Source organism: Panthera tigris, chromosome E2, assembly GCF_018350195.1.
Source record: "Panthera tigris isolate Pti1 chromosome E2, P.tigris_Pti1_mat1.1, whole genome shotgun sequence".
In the NCBI taxonomy this organism is placed as follows: domain Eukaryota; kingdom Metazoa; phylum Chordata; class Mammalia; order Carnivora; family Felidae; genus Panthera; species Panthera tigris.
The window spans coordinates 60278197-60299303 of record NC_056674.1 but is presented as its reverse complement, the minus strand read 5'-3'; the positions used below and the strand labels follow the sequence as shown (position 1 = coordinate 60299303).

Genomic DNA, 21107 nt, shown 5'->3' with positions numbered 1-21107 from the left:
AGCAGTCAGCTTACTCCTCTCCTGCAAGCGAGGAAACAGAAGCCCAGAGAGGTTACGCGGTGTGTCTAACGTCACACAGCATGTCGGTGGAAGGCTGGGATTTAAGTCCAGGCGCTCTGGCTTCATGGTCTGTGATCTTACACCATATTGCTACTCAGTAAGAAATTCTGGGCTCTCCTCTCTTGGAAATCAGAAATAGGGTGGCAGGTTAGGAGGGCAGAGGGTCTTTTACACTGGGACACAGGCCTGGGTGAGATGGTCAGAGGGCCAGGAGGATGTACAAGAAGGGGATCCGCCTGGGGGTTCTGCGACCAGAGTGTGGGACCCCGGGTTCTCCTCACCCCTGCCGAGGGGAAGAGAAGAGGCAGCAAAGCCGTGTGAGGACAGCAGGACGCTCCGAATCTCAGCGGGCTGACCAGGCTTTGAGAAACAAGACGGAAAACACAGGAAGAACACCGACGGGGGAAGCCGAAGGGCAGCGGCCGGGAAGTGACGAGTCCGAAGGCAGATTGGGAAAGGGTTTCTCCGGAGCCAGGTGTGACGTCGCCACTGACACTTGGACTTGGGGGCCGAACGGGTAGCAGGTAACCTGCCCAGCGCGGCACCCAGGCCACGGCCCTCCACACTCTGGGGCTCACGGCTCTGGGCCTTCTGGTTTACGCTGAGAGACCTCACGCTGTTCCGGCTGGAACCATAAACCTTTCAGGGAAAGACCGGCAGGCAGATGCCGGCAGGTGCGTGCAGGGGTGTGTGTGAGCTGGTGAGAGCCGTGACGGAGGCCCCTGCCAGAGTCTGCGGTGAAGGATGCGTGAATACCTGTGAGCGCCCCTTCCCGAGTATTTGGGGACTACAATGTGTCACAGCTCCTGAACAACTTGCTGGGGCCGCCATAACAAAGCCCCACAGGTGGGGGCTTAGAGCTCAGACACTTATTCTCTCCCAGTCCTGGGGCTACAAGCCCGCGATGAACATGTCCCTACTGAGGCCCCTGTGGCCTGCAGACAGGCATCGTCTCTGTGTCCTCATGTGGCCCTCCCTCAGAGCACATCTGTGCCTGATCTCCTTCTCTCCCTCAGTCACTGGGATCAGGGTCCATCCTGCTGACCTCATTTTAACTTAATCGCCACTTCAAAGACCCTGTCTCCAAATAAAGTCACATCTCGAGGTCCTGGGAGTTAAGATGTCAACATGCAAATTTTCAGAGGACAACTCAGCCCCCCTTTTAAAACCGTGTAATCTGATGTCAACAGTGGAACACAGATGTGGCCCCTTAGGTGCCGTGTGCTGTGAGCAGCCTTCCAGGAGTCAGACCTTTGGGCTCTGAGGCTGGCGCTGTCCTAGCTCCGGTTCAGGGCAGGGAGCACAGGCACGGGAGAAGGACTCACCCGCTCGGGGGCCCCCGGCTGCAACACGGCGGCACCAGGGCCTGAATCAGGCAGCCTCCCCCGGACCCCAGAACCCTCACGCCCCTTTCTTGCTGGAGACCACAGCTCTGCTCTGCGGGGATGGGTGGGGTACCGGTCGGGGCAGCGCCTCAGTCTCCCCGACATCAGGACAGGCAGCCGCTGGCCTTCCCTGGACCGGGCTCAGAAATCCACGTCTGCCCCCTCCTCGTCCTCAGCACCACAGCCCCATCACCGCACCCCCGTCACCCTGCACCTCACGTGGCCCCAAGACAAACCTTAAGCATAAACAAATAAAAAATGGATTAAAAGCCTGTAAATAGGGGCACCTGGAGGACTCAGTCGGTTAAGCATCTGACTCCCAGTTTTGGCTCAGGTCACGATCTCGTGGTTCGCGAGTTCGAGCCCTGTGTTGGGCTCTGTGCTGCCCGTGTGGAGCCTGCTTGGGATTCTCTCTCTCTCCTCTCTCTGCCCTCCCCGCCTCTCTCTCTCTCTCTCAAAATAAATACATAAACTCAAAAAGCCTGTAAGTAAAGTCCTGCTTTGTGCTCTCTCTGCTGACGGACAGGAGGAGACAGTAGGTACCTGCTCCGTGCCAGACACGGCGCCTCGAACAGGCCCCAAAGGAAGGGCCTGGTGGGAATGGAGAGCCAGCGGCCAGAGGAGGGTGGAGATTCAAGCCTGATCTCTCTTCCTGCATCGCGGCCGACACGGGTGTCCTGAGCGGGACTCCACGGTTCTGAGAAAACGCCGCTGATCTCAAGAGGAGGAGCTGGGACCACGCAGACAGGGGCGGCGAAGGCGAAGGCGTGGGCAGAAGCCGTTCCCTCCCAGGCGCTCTGTCGGGGGGGCCGACCCCGTGGAAGGCCACGTGCACAGGGAGATGCCCTGCTGGGCTCGTCTCGAAATTCTGCCTACTTCTTGAACACGAGACCACACTTTCACCTTGCGTGCAGCCCCACAATGTCACTGCGGGTCCTGTGTCCGAGGAGAGGTAACAAGGACATAGGTAAACATAAGCCTCCGGACGGGCGGAGCCCGGCACCCACCGTTTCCATGGTGATGTGTTCCTCCCTCCCCCAAAGTCACCTTCGCTCTGCCACCCTGTGCCGCCTTCGCCGGCATCTGACTCGGGGGTCAGTGTGTCTAGGCCTGGTTCAAAGAGCGCATTTTGGTTCGGAAACCAAAGGGAGACTATTTTCAGATGAGCAGTTTGGCAAAGACAACACCCGTCTGTCCTCTGACATCGGCAAGAACCCACTCAGGGCAGTAAGTCTACAGCAGACAGTGACCACACCCCTCAGTTCATAGCCCCCCACCTGGTGCTTCAGACGGAAAGTGGTTGGTATCACTAGGCGGCCAGACTGAGGCCTGACTGGCACACGGCCAACCGTCCAACGTTAAGTGCACGGGGAGATGTGCCGGGACACCTGTGCGCACCCGTGACACCATTGCCCACTCGATGCAGCAGACATACGACCCGCCCAGCTTCCTCATGCCGCAGGCTGCCTACCCAGCCCTCAGCCCCATCCCAGGCAACCGCAGGATGCCTTCTGTCAGATCGGTTACTGGCACTTTCTAGAACGCTCAGGAGCGGAATTTGCCGTGATCGTTCACGTGTCTCGTCCCCTAGTCTCTACCTCCAGGCTTCGACACGTGTCCTCTTTCTTCCTACACACTTCTCAAGGCCTCAGATTCCCTTTACTGACCCTCCAATACTGGCCCGGGACTTCCATTATAGACACCATGGTCTGTGTCACAAGAGAAGACAGAAGTCACAGACCACACGGTATACAGACAGACGACACGAACTGCTGCGGTCTACAGATGCTACAACATCAGTCGACAGAGGACAGATGACGCGCTATATCACAGTCCACAATCTGATGACACAGACCATCACAGTTTGCCAATAAATGACAGATGATACAGATTATCAGTCTAGAGAGGATACAGACGATCACGTCTCCAGATAGTAGACGACGCAGACTATCCGCGTCCACGGATGATACGAGCCATCACGTTCAGTCCGTGACAGATAGTACGGACTGTCATAGTCTGTAGCTGACAGAGGGTATGGAATATCATACTCCCTAGATGAACGTGGTATAGACTGTCAGACTCTACACGTGACAGATGGTGTATATTGTCATAGTCCACAGATGACAGACAGTAGAGACTCTCATGGTCTACAGACGACAGACTGTATGGACTATCACACTCTGGAGATGACAGACGGTGTGGACTCACATACTCTATAGATGACAGATGGTAAAGACTATCATAGTCTATAGATGACACACGGTACAGACGATGATACTCTATAGACGACAGGTGGTACGGACTATTCTACTCTATACATGACGGATGGTACCGACTAGGAGACTCTATAGATGACAGACAGTATGGACTATCAAACTCCATGGATGACACACGATATAGACCATTGTACTCTGTAGATGACAGATTATATGGACTATCGTACTCTACGGACGTACAGATTACCATACTCTATAGGTGACGGATGGCGTGGACCATCACGCTCTATATTTCACAGATGCTACAGACTCTCATAGTCTACAGATGACAGTCAGTATGGACTATCGTATCTGTAGATGGCAGACAGTACAGACTATCGCACTCCATAGACAACAGACGGTACGGAGTATCATAGTCTGTGGACATCAGACAGTACGGACTAGCTTAGCGTACAGACGACAGACGGTATCGACTATGACAGACTACGGACGACGGACGTCACAAACTACCACCGTGCAGGCTCAACAGACAACAGTGGTCACAGACTACCACGATAACCTGAGGCGTCTCCCTGCTCCAATCCATCCACGTCACCAAATATCTTTGCTCAAGATACAGTTACAACCATGTCATCTCCAGACCGAAAGCCAGACCTCTCTCCAGGTCTGCGGGATCTCCAGCAGCACGCCACTGTCTCTGCTGTGTCGCTGTTTACTCGTTAGGAGTTACCTCATCTCCACAGGTAGGCTGTCAATCTCCTGAGGATGGGGTCGCCTCCTGCCTCCCCTGACAACTTAGAAGAAGATCCAATGGCTGTAGAGCCTCTGTTTTGTGATGATGAGAAGGTCACACAGCTACTTCCTGAGTGGGGACGGAATGAAAGGGTAACTTTGGAAGGTGTGAAAGTGTGGAGGCCGGGGCACCCCTGTACCAGTCCTTAAGCCAAGTGTGGCCCAAGCCCCTTTCTCTGCCGGTCTGGAGCACGCCCACCCTTCAAACGCTTCTTTTCCCGTTTGTGCCCCCAACCCCGCTACCCTCTCACCTTCCTGGGATGTCAGCAGGTACTTGGCGGTTTCAGATGCTCAGCTCCAGCCAAGTTGGTGCTGGATCCGTGACACTGAATCTGTCCTGCAAAGTAGACAGTGCAGTCCTTAGAGACGGAAGCGTGTGTGCGAACAGCAAGGCTCAGAAGACCACAGCACCACAGGGACCGGGCCACAGGGACAGGACCACAGGGACAGCAGGGCCACAGGGACAGGATCACTGGGACAGGGCCACAGGGACCGGGCCATATGACAGGGCCACAGGGACAAAAGGGCCACAGGGACCGGGCCACAGGGACCAGGACACAGGGACAGGGCCACAGGACAGGACTACAGGGAGAGGGCCACAGGGACAGAACCACAGGGACAGCACGGCCACAGGGATCAGGCCATAGGACAGGACCACAGGGAGAGGACCACAGGGACAGGATCACAGGGACAGGGCCACAGGGACCAGGCCAAATGACAGGGCCACAGGGACAGCATGTCCACAGGGACTGGGCCACAGGGACAGGACCACAGGGACTGGGCCACAGGACAGGACTACAGGGAGAGGGCCACAGGGACAGAACCACAGGGACAGCAGGGCCACAGGGACCGGGTCACAGGATAGGACCACAGGGAGGGGGCCACAGGGACCAGGCCACAGAGACAGCAGGGCCACAGAGACAGGGCCACAGGGATAGCGGGGCCATAGGGACAGTGTCACAGGGACAGGGCCACAAGGACAGCAGGGCCACAGGGACTGGGCCACCGATGACAGGGCCACCAGCGATAGGGACACAGGGACAGCAGGGCCACCAGCGATAGGGACACAGGAACAGCACAGCCCACCCACCAACTGGCATTCTGGTGAGCAGACCCAGGAGGGACGGTGGTCAGAGGACTGGTTAGTGTCAAGTGAGTGGTGGTGGCTGCGGGGCCATATTTTGATGCTTCAAATGACTGTATGATCTGTGTTCATAATTTATGTGCATCAAACATTTCTTAACAAACGGAAAAACTTTACAAAGAAACAGTGGCCCTGGGAGAAGAAAGAGACATCAGGAGGGGACGGGCAGTATCCCCCAGCAGTGATTACGGGGTGTGGTCCAGCTCTCCCTCCCCTCAGCAGGCAGCTCCCAAAGGTCCCGGGCCGGGAAGCACCCCCCAGCTCTGGGCCATCGGCCTCAGATCATTCTCTCCAGATGGGAAAGCCTGGTGAGGCTGGGCCGGTTCCCAGGGTAACTGAAGGACACCGAGCATGCCCCGTTGAGCTGCCTTGGCAGCTTAAGACAACGGTCTCTCGTGAGCATAAGTGAAATAATTCACAGAAGAACTTAGTCCCTGACACGCAGGCTGGGGCCACGTGGCCAGAGGTGGACGAGCTGGGCAGCCGAAGGCTCTGAGGATCACTGTGCGGGAGACCCGGGAACACTGAGCTCTGGTCCCCTCTGGTCACTGGGCAGGAGGGAGAGGCAGCAGTGTGACAGCCCTGAGGCAAGGCCCCCCTTCCCGTGCCAGGACATCGTCGCCTGCTTCAGCTCACCGCACTCCCGCACCTGCACTTTGCACACCATCGTGACACCGGGCGGGCCCGTGATCGGTGTTCACTGACCGAGCAGCGAGGCCCTTCTTGCTCTCCCGAAACTCCGAGGCACCAATGGCTGGAGGGAGGTCGGGCTCCGGAGCCTGCAGCCTGGAGGTGACCCGTGGTCCCTATGCCCCCATCTCGTCTACGTGCCTGATGACAGCACAGGGGGACCCCCCTCCTCCTTCTGCTTCAGGGATAGGCCAAGCAGCAGCTACTGAGGAAGGCTGTCATTTCTTCTGTGCTGGCGTCTGAGCCCTGCACTTGGCACTTCCAGTAGAGAGCAGGGCTCTCAGTTCACAGAGGAGGAGGCTGGGGTGGCTGCGGCTACATCCAGGTCTGCTTCACCCCGAGCCCACCTGCTTCCCCCCACCCATCTTTGCCACTCACGGCATGGCCCTCGGCCAGCAGCTTCCGCCATCGGCATGCCTGGTGCCTGCTAGAAACGCAGACTATCAGGTCCCACCCCAGATCTCCCGAATCAGAATTCCCACACGCTTCCCTGGAGGAATCACGTGCACACTAACACTAGAGGAACACCACCCTGCACTCACTCTCGTCAGCACTGGGAGCTTATCTTAAAGGGAGACCTGGAACTTCACACCCATCAGGGTGGGTTGTTATTAAGAGAAAGATGAAGGCGATCCCGATCAAAACAACACCAGCACTCTTCCCGAAGCTGGAACAGACAATCCTAAAACGTGTATGGAACCAGAAAAGACCCCGAATAGCCAAAGCGAACTTGAAAAAGAAAACGAAAGCAGGAGGCATCCCAATCCTGGACTTCAAGCTGTATTACAAAGCTGTAATCAGCAAGACAGTACGGTACTGGCACAAGCACAGACACTCAGATCAACGGAGCAGAATAGAGAACCCAGAAATGGACCCACCAACGTATGGCCAACTAATCTTTGACGAAGCAGGAAAGAGCACCCATGGAATAAAGACAGTCTCTTCAGCAAACGGTGCTGGGAAAACTGGACGGCGACAGGCAGAAGAATGAACCTGGACCACTTTCTTACACAAAAATAAACTCAAAATGGACGAAAGACCTCAATGTAAGACAGGAAGCCATCACAATCCTCGAGAAGAAAATAGGCAAAAACCTCTTTGGCCTTGCCTGAAGCAACTTCTTACTCAACACGCCTCCGGAGGCAAGGGAAACAAAAGCAGAAATGAACTGCTGGGACCTCATCAAAATAAAAAGCTTCTGCACTGCGAAGGAAACAATCAGCAAAACTAAAAGGCAACCGACGGAATGGGAGAAGATATTTGCAAACGACACATCAGATAAAGGGTTAGTATCCAAAATCTACAAAGAACTGATCAAGCTCAACACCCAAAAAACAAATAATCCGGTGAAGAAATGGGCAAAGACATGAATAGACACTTTTCCAAGAAAGACATCCAGATGGCCAACCGACACATGAAAAAATGCTCAACTTCACTCATCATCAGGGAAATGCAAATCAAAACCACAATGAGATATCCCCTCACCCCTGTCAGAACGGCTCACATTAGCAACTCAGGCAACAACGGATGTTGGCGAGGATGCGGCGAAAGAGGAACTCTTTCGCATTGTTGGTGGGAATGCAAGCTGGTGCAGCCGCTCTTGAAAACAGTATGGAGGTTCCTCAAAAAACTAAAAATAGAACGACCCTACGACCCAGCAATTGCACTACTAGGCATTTATCCACGGGATACAGGTGTGCTGTTTCGAAGGGACACACGCACCCCATGTTTGTAGCAGCAGCTTCAACAATAGCCAAAGTATGGAAAGAGCCCAAGTGTCCATTGATGGATGAATGGATAAAGATGTGGTATATACGTACAAGGGACTATTAGTTGGTGATGAAAAAGAATGACATCTTGCCATTTGCGCCTACGTGGATGGAACTGGAGGGCATTATGCTAAGCAAAATAAGTCAGAGAAAGACTAATATCGTATGATTTCACTCATCTGTGGAATTTAAGAAACAAAACAGAGGCACATAAGGTAAGGAAAGCAAAAATAAGATAAAAACAGAGGGGGAGACAAACCCTAGGAGACTCTTAAATACAGAGAAATGAGGGCTACTGGAGGGGTTGTGGGTGGGAGGATGGGTAAAGGGTGAGACGCATTAAGGAGGACACTTGTTGGGGTGAGCATCGGGTGTTGCATATAAGCGATGAATCACTAAATTCTACTCCTGAAACTATTACACTCTGTGTTAACTAACTTGGTTGTTTGTTTTTAATGTTTATTTCTGAGAGAGACAGAGAGAGACAGACAGACGGAGTGAGAATGGGGGAGGGCAGAGAGAGGCGGAGACACAGAATCCGAAGCAGGCTCCAGGCTCTGAGCTGTCAGCACAGAGCCTGACATACGGCTCGAACCCATGAACCGAGGGATCACGACCTGAAGTCGGACACTCAACCGACTGAGCCACCCAGGCACCCCACGAACTTGGATTTAAATAAAAAAATAAATATTCCCTTTTAATATAAATACGTAAATAAATAACAAAGATGAGTTAGTAAGTGTTGGCGAGGACGTGGAGAAACGGGGACCCTGTGCACGGTCAGCGGGGGTGTGAAAGGTGCAGCTGCCGTGGGAAACAGCACGGCGGTTCCTCAAAGACTCAGCAATGGCCTTACCACGTGACCCAGCAACTCCATCCGGGGAGCAGACGCCCAAAAGAACTAAAAGGACACGAACAGGTACGTGTGCACCTGTGCGCACGGCAGCATCCCTCACAACAGCCGAGAGGTGGAAGCCAGCGAGGTGTCCCTCGGTGGATGAATCCACGAAACCGTGTGGGCCGTCCACGCGAGGGGGTGTTATTGAAGCTTAAGACGGGAAGGAAGTAGTGGCAGCTGGTACAACACGGATGGACCCGGAGGACACCCTGCCAAGTGCAGGAAGCCGGTGACAACAGGACACTCCGAGGGTCCCACTCGTATGAGGTCCCCCGAAGAGTGGGATCCGTGGAGACGGAAGCCGGATGGGCAGTGCGGGGGCTCGGGCCGGGCCGGGGAGTTGGCTTCGTGGGGACAGAGCCCCGGCTGGGGAAGGTGGCAGAGTTCGGTGAACGGCAGGCGGTGGTGACGTGCGCTTCCAGAGCGAATGCACCTAACATCCCTGCGCTGACCAAAAAGTGGTGAAGGTGGTAAACTTTTGTTATGTATATTTTAGCACAATTTTGAAACAATGCTTTAAAACAAAAGAGGAAACCTGAGGACCATCGTGGAAGATGCTTCCGGCTTGCAGGAGGGACCCCTACTCTTCACCCCTGCTGGTGAGCCTTGAGACGTCAAGCTTCGCTCCCTGTTCTGCACACACATCTTTGAAACACTTGAATGGAACAAATCAGAAAATCAGAATAATGTGACTTCGGGTTTACCATCCTCTGTGCGACCCAATAGGCATTAACCCCACAACTTACATGACAAAACCTGAGAGTAGGAGAAAAGCATTTATTTCATTCATTTGCCCAAGAGGCCCTACGATGAGTTTATTTCATACATGTGGGTGGGTCCTGGGCTGAAGGTGCTGGTGTGGATGTGCATCCAGCCTGTGTACGGGCGTTGTTCATTCAAGGCTCTCCATTACATAAAGGGGCCTTTGCCCACGAGCACGCCGTCAGACGTTTGTGCCTACACGGCTGAACAGAGTATGGGTTACATAATCACGGTAACAAAGCACAGGAAGACCCATTTGACACAGGGAGCACAGGGGAGGAAGGGATGTGGTGGGAAGAGAATCCCTTATTTCTACTCACTGGCAATCAATAGATTCTAAAACTGAAAAAAAAAGAATAAAAAAAATCAGAAAAAGGAAGATGGGCACCTGGGTGGCTCGGTCAGTTGAGCATCCCACTAGATTTTGGCTCAGGTTGTGATCTCATGGCTCCTGGGATCGAGCCCTTCATTGGGCTCTGCACTGTCACTGCAGAGACTGCTTGGGATTCTCTCTCTCTGTCCCTCCCCTCCTCTCTGTCTCAAAATAAATAAACTTAACAAAAAGAAAGAAATCATGAAAGAAAGAATATAAGCAGGTTGTTTAGAAATACGGAAGAAAACAGGGGCGCCTGGGTGGCTCAGTTGAGCATCTCACTTAAACAATTTTTTTTTCTTAATGTTTTTTTTGAGACAGAGCACAAACAGGGGAGGGGCAGAGAGAGAGGGAGACACAGAATCCAAAGCAGGCTCCAGGCTCTGAGCTGTCAGCACAGAGCCCGACACAGGGCTCGAACCCACAAACCATGAGATCATGATCTGAGCTGAAGTCGGACGCTCAACCGACTGAGCCATCCAGGCGCCCTGAGCATCCAACTCTTGATTTCCGCTCAGGTCATGACCCCTGGGTGGTGAGATTGAGCCCTGCGTTGGGCTCCTTGCTGAGTGTGGGGCCTGCTTGGGATTCTCTCTCTTGCCCTCTGGCCCTCTCCCTGATTCACGCTCTCTCTAAAATAAATAAACAAAATTATATATTAAAAAAAGAAATATGGAGGGAAATAAAGATTTGAAAGTGGTTGCCTTTGATGAGCCAAACCTGGAGGTGGGTAAGTGGAGAAGTGGTCTGGTAACTGACTTTTAAAATCATGTATACACAGTACTATCTTAGTTCATCCAGGCTGCTAGGACGAAACCACCACAGGCTGGGGGGCTTACAAACACCCCCTGGTTTCTCACAGTCCTGGATGCTGGAGCTCCATGACCAGGGCACAGACGGCCGTCTTCTTGCTGTGTCCCCGCGGGGCGCAAGGGGCAAGGGCTCCAATCCCATCACGAGGCTCCGCCCTCCTGACCTCATGGCCTCCCCACAGCATCACGCTGGGGGCTGGGTTCCACCGATGAATTTGGGGAAGGCGGTTCACTCTGTAGACTTAACAAATGTCGGTGCTGTCCTCTCCACCACTGCCTTGGCGAACAGAAGTCACCGAGACTCACAGGCACCCTCTCTTCAGAGAATATGCTATGACGGTTGCCAGGAACAAGCTACCACCAATCTTTCAAAACAAGTTTCAGCCGTTTTGCATGAAATGGCAACATGATTGCAAGAAAAACTAAAAAAACCAGCCATCTGAAATACAAATGCAAACAGCAGTAAGATTCGGTTTTTCACCTTAAGACCCATGGGCTGCGTGGAGAGGGTGTGCACGCTCCCACGCTTTGGGGACCAGCCTTCAACAACCGATTCAACTTCCTCCCGGGAACTTGCCAACAGCTACCTATACCTGACACGCTCTACTTGGCCGGGTGATTACAATTCCTGAAATTCCTCCTACACGAATAGTAACACTCACACAAAAAACAGCTTATACTATATAAAAAAAAAAATTGGTTAACAACCTAATTGTGCACCCACATGGGGCGGGCTGGGAAGATTAAGGCACATGTGGACAGCAGAGCCGGGGAGCACTTTTGTTCGGAATTGGAATGATCTCCATGAAGCATCTAAGTGGAAAAAGGTCCCTGCGTATCATCACACAGAAACTGTTCCCAGACAGACACTCAAGCACCGGGTCACACTAACCCTTCTGGGAAGAGAGCCGGGTGGCTGGCCGGGGGTGGGACAGTTCACAGCACGTACTCAAACTCGACTGAAGAATGGGCCATTTTAAAGGTAAAAATGAACATTTATTGGGGGCGCCTGGGTGGCTCAGTCCATTAAGCTTCTCACTTCAGCTCAGGTCATGATCGCACGATCCGTGAGTCCGAGCCCCGCGTCGGGCTCTGTGCTGACAGCTCGGAGTCTGGAGCCTGCTTCAGATTCTGTGCCTCCCTCTCTCTCTGCCCCAACCCACTCGCACTCTGTCTCTCTCTCAAAGATAAATAAAACATTAAAAAAATTTTTTAACTAAACATTTAGAAAGGGAAGAGGGAAACTGGGAGTTAGTGTTTAACGGCTGGACTTTCAGTTTAGGATAAAGTTCTGCTGTTGTATGGTGGTGATGGCTGTAAAGCGGGAATGTATTTAATGCCACAGGACCGCACAACTGGGAATGGTTACAACGCTAAGTGTTACGTTATGAATATTTTACAATAGAAAAGTCCCTGTGCAGAGATCTGACAATCCGCCTTCACGGTGAAAAAAGGACCCCTGCTTATCTGGAGCTCAGAAAAAGGAGAGGTTTGAAGGAGCCTAGCTCTGAAGCAATTCATCCCTTAGCGCCCCCCAGCCCAGGGGCTCTGGCGAGTACCGGAGGTGGGGGGTGCGTCCCATGGGGACGCCAGAACTCGGGGACCTCGGGGGACGAGGCGTGGGGAGGACCTGTCCCGTGGCGCTGGGGACCCTGGGCGGGGAGGATCTGTCCTGGGAGCAGGGCGTGGGGAGGACCTGTCCCGGGGCGCGGGGGACCCCGGGGCTTGCCCTTCAGCCCCGGCGGCACCCCTGACGCCGTCACCTCGTCTTTCGTCTGGAGCTACTGAGGCGCCTGAGCCCCCGGACCCCCTGAGCCCAGCCTGGGCGGACAGTCCCTCAGGGTGCGGTCCCCTACCGCGTCCGCCCGCGGGAACTTTCCGGGTTCAGCTGGAGTCCAAGCCCGCTCTAGGGAAGTCCGACGCCACGCGCCTGCGCAGACCCCTGCGCCTGCGCAGTCCCAGCGCCTACGTAGACTCGGCGTCTGAGTTCACCGCGTCTGGGTTGATCCTTGCGCCTGCGCAAAGGAGGTGCGTGTCCGCCAGCCCACGGGGGCGGACCCAGAGTCAGCAGGCCATCGTCCGATCCCGCTCATTGGCTGAGAAGTGGAGCGGTGGCCGGGCCCACCGCTGATTGGACGGAGCGAGGACAGCTTCCCCGCCGGCGAATCGCGGGGCAGGTGAGGTGCCGGCCTGGCCGGCTGCAGGCTCAGCTCGCAGTGTTTCTGGGCCATGGCCTCCGAGGAGAAGCCCCTGGTGGTCGTGACCTGCACCGCGCCGGTCAACATCGCGGTCATCAAGTACTGTGAGTGCCTGGCCGGGGCGCGGGACACGGTCTACGGGGCCCGGACGGGGGACAGGGTCTACGCGGGAGGTCCACCCCTGGATGGAGGGACGGGGGACAGGATCCACGGGAGACGTCCACCTCTGGGATGGGGGATAGGGTCCACGAGGGACGTCCACCCCCGCGTGAAGAAGGGACGAGGGACAGGGCCCACGTGGGGGGTTCACACCCCCCGGGGGGGGCGAGATGGGGACAGGGTGCACAAGGGAGGCCCACCTCCGGGACGGGGGACAGGGTCCACGGGGGTGGGGGGGGTGGGTGGTTCATCCCCCGGGGGACAGGATGGGGACAGGGTCCACAGGGGACATCCGCCCCCCGGGGCTGGACGGGGGGGGGGGCAGGGTCCACGGGGGATGTCCACCCCCGAGATGGACAGGGGGACAGGGTCCACGAGGGATGTCCACTCCCCGGGGGGCCGGACGGGTAACAGGTCCACGCGGGAGGTCCACCTCCAGGTGAAGGAACAGGGGACAGGGTCCACGAGGGACGTCCACCCCCCGGAGCAGGACGGGAGACAGGGTCCAAGGCAGTGGGGGCGTCCACTCCCCCGGGGGGCAGGATGGAGGACAGGGTCCGCTGGGGACATCCCCCCCCCCAGGTGGAGGGACGAGGAACAGCGTCCACAGGGGGTTTTACCACGGCGGGGGCGGGGGCCAGTGTCCACTGGGACACCCACCCCTGGGGCTTGGCTCCCACAGTCCTGGAACCCGGCCACCTGGAGCCTGCTCTCCAAGTCCGTCATGTTCGACTGCTCAGTCCACGGCTTCCTTTCATGTGGAGCCTTGGGAGTGGCTCTCGTCACTCGCCGTGATTTGGAGATTCACCGGGGCGCTGGCTTGGGTCGTCACTTGCTCCCTTAGCGCGGAGTCCTGTCCCCCGGCGGGGACACCCACGCTCTGCTTAGCCAGACACCCTTTGAAAGGTCGCTGTCCCAGCGTGTTGTGGAGAAAGCTGCTCTAAAGTTCGCGTGCAGTAGCCGTGTGAACACAGGTTTTCATTCTTTGGGGATGAATGTCCAGGAGTGTCACTGCTGGGCCGGAGAGTAGTCGTATTTCAGTTGTGTAAGGAAACTGTTGAACTTGACGTGTGGCTGCCACTTTCTGTTCCCACCCGCGACGCGTGGGCGACGCAGCTTTCTGGCCGCTGGCGTCGTCACTGGCTTTTACTTCGGCCATTCTGATCGGTGGGTGACCTCTGACTGTGGGTTTACTCCATGATTTTCTACCGGCCAGTGACACCGGACACCGTTTCCCGTGCTGTTTGTAACCTGTGCGCCCTCTTTGGTGAAACACCTGCCCGCGTCTTATGTCCGTGTCCTAATTGGATTGTGTACTTTTTTACCGTCGAGTTTTGGGAGTTTGCTGTGTCCTCTGCGTCCTAATCCTTCGTCGGATGTTTGCAGATGTTTTCCGCCATCTGTGGCTTATCTTTCGATCGTCCTAACGGGGTCTTTCGAAGAGCCGTAGCGTTCAAAATCTGGGGGAAGCTCACGCGTTTGGGGTCAAGTCTGAGACTCACCTACTTGGCCCTCCAACCTGAAGATCTTCTGAAAGTTTTATAGTTTTCCATTTGAAGTTCAAGTCTCCGTTTTGAGTTGCTTTCTGGTATAAGATGTGAAGCTTGGGTCCGCGCTTTGGGCTGTGGATGTGCAGTCGTTCCGACGGCATTTGCTGGAAAGGCCGCTTCTCTCTTGGCAACGGCTCTCGCGCCTTCGTCAAGTCCGTTGGGTGAATTGAAGTGGGCGCTTTCTGGGCGCTCCGGGAGCCCCTGCCAGGGCTTGTCGTTAGCACCTCCGGTAACCGTCCGCTGTCCCGAGGCCCCTCACAAGTGCAGCGCGACGTGGGTGCTTAACAGAGAGCCCTGCCGCCGTCCACTCGTGGGAAGCTCCCTTTGCCGAGCCGGGGCGGGGGGAGGGGGCCGGTCTGAGTGTCTCCGGGGAGCAACAGCGGAGACTGGAACCAGGGCTCCCCTTGTTTGGGAGGCGAGAGCCTTACCCAGAGTGCTCGGGGCCTGGAAGGCCACTCCGAGGTAGTTTGCTCAATGAATGAAGGAAGAGAAAACAAGCAATGAAGCAGGGGATGGACCGGCCTCCAGCTCTGCTCTGGGACTGGGAGCCTGGTGAAGTGGGGAGAAATCCGGGAGGACTTCCTGACGGCGACGGCACAGGAGGAAGAGGACTTAACACTGTGCAGTGAGCCAGCAGGCTCTGGGCGGAGGGGAGAGAGCGGGCTGGCAGCGAGGGTAACTGGGGAGCACTGGTGGGGAGGAGCGAGGGCAGCATGATGGTTTGCAGGGCTGGGCAATGGACCGGCCCGGCCTTGGGTTGTCTGTTCCAGGGGGGAAGCGCGATGAGGACCTGGTCCTGCCCATCAACTCCTCTCTGAGCGTCACCTTGCACCAAGACCAGGTTAGTACGGATGGGCACTGAACGCAACGTAAACATTTACCACGCTTTGGTTGAACTTTTGTTTAACAACTGTAGCAATAAATTCCCGGCCGCTGAACAGTTCCCCGGCCCCTTGTTAGGACTGCTCTTTGCGCACAGGCCCCTGCTCCCAGCTCTCCTCCGGAGTCCAGGCCTGGTGCCAAGCCTGCCACCTGGCTTGGGGCCTCCTCACTGCCCGCCCGGCCTGCCTTGGCCTCAACGGCCCAGTTCTCCAGCAAGGCCGTCCCTGCTCCTGAGCGGGAGACCCCGAAGGGCCATCCCCAGTGGAAAGGCGCCCTGAGCCCTCACCCGTCCCTGCGGTGGTCCCTGTGTTTTCTCTCCCAGTTAAAAACCACCACCACGGCCGCCATCAGCAAGGATTTCACCGAGGACCGGATTTGGCTGAATGGCCGGGAGGAAGATGTGGGGCAGCCACGCCTCCAGGCCTGCCTCAGGGAGAGTGAGTGGGATCCCGCGGGGGACGTGTGCGACACTGGGCCGAGCCCTTCCTTCCCCTCTGCCCCTTCTTCTGTCTGTAGGGTCTGAGTGCACAGAGGGTGCTGCTGGCTTCGCAGGCCCCCTGGGGGAGGGGGCTGCCTGTGAGCACGGCCGGGGCCGGGGCGGGGGCCGGGACCTTCCCTCCCCGAGAAGGGCGTCTGCAGGAGAAGCTGGGGGCAGAGGCCGGCTTTCGGCTGTGCCGCTCCCTCTTCCTGACTCACGGCGGGTGAGATGCCAGGAGCAGGTCGGGGCCACCTGCCCAGTGGCCGTGTCCCCTCCGCCTTCAGTCCGCCGCCTGGCCCGGAAGCGGAGGAGCACCGGCGACGAGGACCCGCCGCCCCTCAGCCTCAGCTACAAGGTTCACATCGCATCGGTGAACAACTTCCCCACGGCCGCGGGCCTGGCCTCCTCCGCGGCTGGTTATGCCTGCCTAGGTGGGTGCCCGCGGGGAGACCGAGGGCCTGTAGGGTGCTGTACTGTGCATGCTGTGAATGCTGTCACATTCTCGCAGCTTACGGGGAGTCCCTGCCACACGTCCGAACGATACAGCCTCCTAGGGCTCTGTGTACAGGCCCTTCCGGGTTGTACCTGACAGAAACCCATCCCAAACGGGCTCAAGCCTAAGAGAAGGCCAGTATCTCCGCTTACCCGACAGAATCCCAAGAGAGGTAGCTGGCCCCAGGTGCTCCGACAGGCCCACTGGGAACCCGTCTGCCTCCTTCCGTCCAAACCCCTGCCCTGCTTCCCCCGTGCCGGCTCACTCTCCGGGACGCCCTCCCCACACGCGCCAAGCCGGGCACCGCAGCGGCAGGCGGTGGGCTCACGATTTCTGACCTAGAAGGAACGCTGGGGGTGACGCTTACTTGCCCAGCCAGCTCGTGTGCTCTGCTTGAGCCGCCCTCGGTGCCTAGCAGGGCCGGGAGGGCACCCGGGGCCGGGGGCAGAGAGCTTGCCCCCAGCCCTGTGTCCTGCCGTCGGCCCCCCGCCCCGGCCAGACCCAGCCCCACTCCGGCCCTGCCAGCTGTCTCGCTGACGCCCCTCTCCGGGTCCCTCTGCCTCGGTCTCTGCTCCCCGTGGTTTTCAAAGGCTCCCCCCCACCCCCGGCCTGCCCATCTGAGCACCCTGTGTCCCGTACCCTGTGCCTGCAGCCTACGCCCTGGCCCGGGTCTACGGGGTTGACAGCGACCTCTCGGAAGTGGCCCGCCGGGGCTCGGGCAGCGCCTGTCGGAGCCTGTACGGCGGCTTCGTGGAGTGGCAGATGGGGGAGCGGGCCGACGGGAAGGACAGCGTCGCCCGGCAGGTGGCCCCCGAGTCACACTGGCCCGAACTCCGAGTCCTCATACTTGTGGTGAGTGAGGCTGGGAGGGGCGGCTGCCTCGGGAGGTGGAAGCGTCCCGTGGCTCCCGTGGGTCCCGTGGCTCCCTGCAGCTGCCGGGCTGCCGCTCCCGGGACCGCGCCGTCTCCGCCCGGGCGGGCAACCTCTGTGGTCGGGGGCACCGCTGTCCCGCTTCCCACACGAGCCGGGGGGGGCGGGACGGGACGGGACGGGTGTTCCGGGCTGGGGGCCGCAGGCCGGGGTCCAGGCCGTCTGTCTCGGTGCAGGTGAGCGCGGACCGCAAGCTGATGGGCAGCACGGCGGGCATGCGGACCAGTGTGGAGACCAGCCCCCTGCTGAGGGTGAGGCTGGGGTGGGTGGGGGCGGGCGGCCGCCCGGGGCGCGTCCTGCGTCCCTCGGGGCCGGGCCGCTGTGCTCCGCTCAGCGAAATCTCCCGCGCCTCGCAGTTCCGGGCCGAGGCGGTGGTGCCGGGGCGCATGGCGGAGATGACCCACTGTGTCCGGGAGCGGGACTTCCAGGGTTTCGGCCGGCTGACCATGAAGGACAGCAACCAGTTCCACGCCACCTGCCTGGACACCTTCCCGCCCATCTCCTACCTCAGCGACATCTCCAGACGCATCGTGCGCCTCGTGCACTGCTTCAACGCCCACCACGGGCAGACCAAGGCTAGCGGGGGCCGGGGGGCAGCTGGGGGCGGAAGTCCTGCGGCGGGTTCCCGAGGCCGTGGCCCAGCACGGGCCTGCCCGCCACCAGGCTTCCCGGCGCCCGCTTGACGCCGCTGCCCGCGGGCGCTTGCTTTCGTGACCGCTGCGCCGGGTGCGTGGCTGCCGAGGGGCCGCGGCCTGCGCCGCCCCCCGGCTGGTCCTGAGTTGGCGGGCGGCCACGGGTGTCCGTGGCGGGTGACAGGTGTGAGCCGGGCCGGCCTCTCCGCGGACACTCACGCCGACCACGCGGGTTCCAGGTGGCGTACACGTTTGACGCGGGCCCCAACGCCGTGGTCTTTACCCTGGACGACACCGTGCCTGAGTTCGTGGCTGCCGTGAGGCACTGCTTTCCCCCCGAGTCCAACGGAGACAAGTGAGTTGGGGGCCCCCGCGTTTGGGAGGCCGTGGGGGGAGGAGCAGGGTCTCCTGCTGAGGTTGGGGACAGTGGCATCTGAGGCCGTGGTGCCGAACGGGGGTCCCGTGGCAAGCGTCGATCTCTACAGGGACCGAGGGCACCTCCCTGTGACCGCAGGCGCTTCTCACACAGCTCACAGCCCTGGGGCCGCGGGCACGGGTGGACAGCATGATGGCTCCCGTGGGGCAGGGCCCCAGCCTCGAGGTGGCCACGGGGCCTTTGCGTTTCTCCCAGCGGTCCCTGTTCCCCATGCAGGGAGATCGCCCTGCTAGGGCTGCGGGGAATACGCGGGGTTGTTTCTCTGTCACTGTAATTGGGGCAACACTGATGACTTCTAGTGGGGTGGGGCTGGAAGACTGACTTCCTTGCCAGACGGACGGAACGCACGACCAAGGACGATCCCCAAGGCAGCTGGTGCCCTCGTGGGAGGCTCTGAACTCACTGCCCTCGTCACCCCGTGGGTGGTTTGCAGGCTTTTGCTGTTCTGGGAACACGGCCACGGGCTCACACTTGCACCGGGGTGTTTTCCTCTTAACCTTCGTCCCCCCTTCCTGGCCACCGCGGCCAGGTTCTCGCGCACGCGCGCCCGGCTGCGTGGCTGCGTGTGTGAGGTCAAATACACGTCACGCGTTACTCACCGCGTCAGCAGCCTCGAAGGGCACGGCCGGTGGCTTTATGCACTTCATTGGGTTCCCGAGCCCGTGCACGTCCCCAGAGGAGACCTGTCCCCTCCCCTCTGGCAGTGCCACCCCCGCCCCCGGCAGCCACTGCTGCTCTTCCTGTGTTGAGTCTGCCGACTGCACACCTCCCGTCGGGAGCTCAGGACGTGCGGCCCGTCTCTCCCCAGGTTTCTGAAGGGGCTGCCCGTGAGGCCTGCCTCACTCTCAGACGAGCTGAGGGCCGCGCTGGATGTGGATCCCACCCCCGGCGGCGTCAAGTACATCATCGCCACGCAGGTGAGGCCCAGCGGCCCGGCCCACTGAGGGCTCACGGCCAGCCTGCCGGCAGGTGAAGGGGCTCCCCGGCCCCGGTCTGTCCCCGGCAGGAAGCCGGCTTGCTGGTGGTAACAGTGACACCACCTTTCTGTTTTCAGAGCGTTTGGTACAGCGTGGTTTGTCCCGTCCACTCGCTTACTCTCAAAGTGGATGTTTGAGGACCCCCCCCTCACCCCCGCCGCCAAGCGAGGGGAGCACTTGGGAACACGCTGGGACCACCGGCGTCCCCAGCGCTGAGTGGGGACACTTAGGGAGACTCACAAGTGCTGGGGACCCTTGGGGCTCGCCACGTGGGCACAGCTCAGAGTGCCCGAGCCGGCGTTCTGCTCGGATCTGCCCGAGTCTGAGTCCCGCGACCTGAGCACCGAGGCCACGGTCTCCACCTTCCACCTTGCACGTGCTATCCACCCTAGGTCTGGGTGACGGAGGCCCAGTGACCGGGTGCCCGCAGTGGCCCACGCGGGTTGTTGGCCTCTGTTAGTTTCTGACCTGCACTTCCCTGCTTCTCCCGTTGGCACGACCTGACAGGTGGGCCCCGGGCCTCAAACGCTGGACGACCCTCACGCCCACCTCCTGGGCCCCGACGGCCTGCCGAAGCCAGCTGCTTGACCACCTTCCCCAAGACGAGCCCCAGCCACCGCTGGGACAAGGGCCGCTTCGCCGGGACAGGGGTGCTGGGTGTGGCGGCCGCGAGTCTGTGCTCAGTGGGGGCTCGAGGGGTAGCCGCCGGGCTCCAGGCCAGGCCACTTGCTGTGGCCACATTGGGACACTTGGAGTGACCACTGGCGCCACACGGGCAGTCGGGGGCACGCCCCCCAGCGGGTGGCAGGCTGGATGGCACGGGGGCTCCCTGGCCTCGCCCTCTGGGGCCGCTGCCACCGCCCCAGACGGCAGCCGTGCCGGATATGACGGGGAGGTGGCGTCCCTCCTCAGAGCCGGAGGACAGGACGCCTCTGCAGACCTCAGGGACCCTCTGGAAGACTTGAAGCCTGAGAGCCGCCTGCGGCTCCTCTGTCAGACGCAGGCCACGAGGTGTGAATGGAACGTTTCTGTGTAAAATGACCACTGGGGGCGCCTGGCGAGCTCAGTGGTGGAGCGTGGGAGTCTTGATCACAGGGTCGTGAGTTCAAGCCCATGTTGGCAGCTGGAGAGTTTACTTTAAAAATAAATTAAAAAAAAAAAAAAAAAAAGACCACCGGTGTGTCTCCTGCGGGAGGTGGGAGGGTGGCACCGAGGCGGGAGCGCGATGCCCGGAGCCCTGTGGGCTGCTGGGAAGAAAGACAGTGCTCCTGACTGGGGCCTTCTCGACTGCTCTGGGGTCCCTGCTCTGAGAGGCTGGAGGGTGTGGGCAGGATGGGCAGAGCTTGGAGCCAGCTTGCACCTGAAGAAGCTGCCCTCTGTCACCTGCTGGCCATGCACGTGGCCACGACTGTGGCCCACTTTCGGTGGCTGACACAATCCTTAAAGCCCTGACAGGCGTGGGGGTGTGGTT

At 58.7% G+C, this 21107-nt stretch overlaps 1 protein-coding gene and 1 long non-coding RNA gene across 3 annotated transcripts; one reads left to right on the top strand and one right to left on the bottom strand.

The window, feature by feature from the left end:
• Positions 1–1861: 1861 nt before the first annotated feature.
• LOC122234131 lies at positions 1862–12880 on the bottom strand. Of its 2 annotated transcripts, XR_006211884.1 has the most exons (4): positions 12758–12880; positions 4705–4790; positions 4392–4523; positions 1862–2381 (listed from the first exon to the last, which is right to left on the bottom strand). It is a non-coding gene; the product is annotated as an uncharacterized LOC122234131 (long non-coding RNA). The 2 variants fall into 2 exon arrangements; XR_006211883.1 differs by having other exon boundaries at positions 1862–4523.
• Positions 12881–12985: 105 nt separating this feature from the next.
• MVD (mevalonate diphosphate decarboxylase) lies at positions 12986–20777 on the top strand. Its single transcript, XM_042969379.1, has 10 exons — positions 12986–13203; positions 15579–15649; positions 16013–16127; positions 16453–16599; positions 17314–17513; positions 17768–17842; positions 17948–18166; positions 18463–18578; positions 19468–19576; positions 20144–20777. Exons 1-10 carry the CDS (start codon positions 13131–13133, stop codon positions 20222–20224), a joined length of 1206 nt encoding a protein of 401 aa, XP_042825313.1. The 5' UTR covers positions 12986–13130; the 3' UTR covers positions 20225–20777.
• The last annotated feature ends 330 nt before the right edge of the window (positions 20778–21107 follow it).

Bases quoted from the DNA above. Each gene is read 5' to 3' on its own strand.
- MVD (XM_042969379.1), top strand. From the start codon at position 13,131: ATGGCCTCCGAGGAGAAGCCCCTGGTGGTCGTGACCTGCACCGCGCCG. The intron at 15,650-16,012 runs GTTAGTACGGAT...TTTCTCTCCCAG, and splicing joins TCACCTTGCACCAAGACCAG to TTAAAAACCACCACCACGGC. The intron at 17,514-17,767 runs GTGAGTGAGGCT...GTCTCGGTGCAG, and splicing joins TCCGAGTCCTCATACTTGTG to GTGAGCGCGGACCGCAAGCT.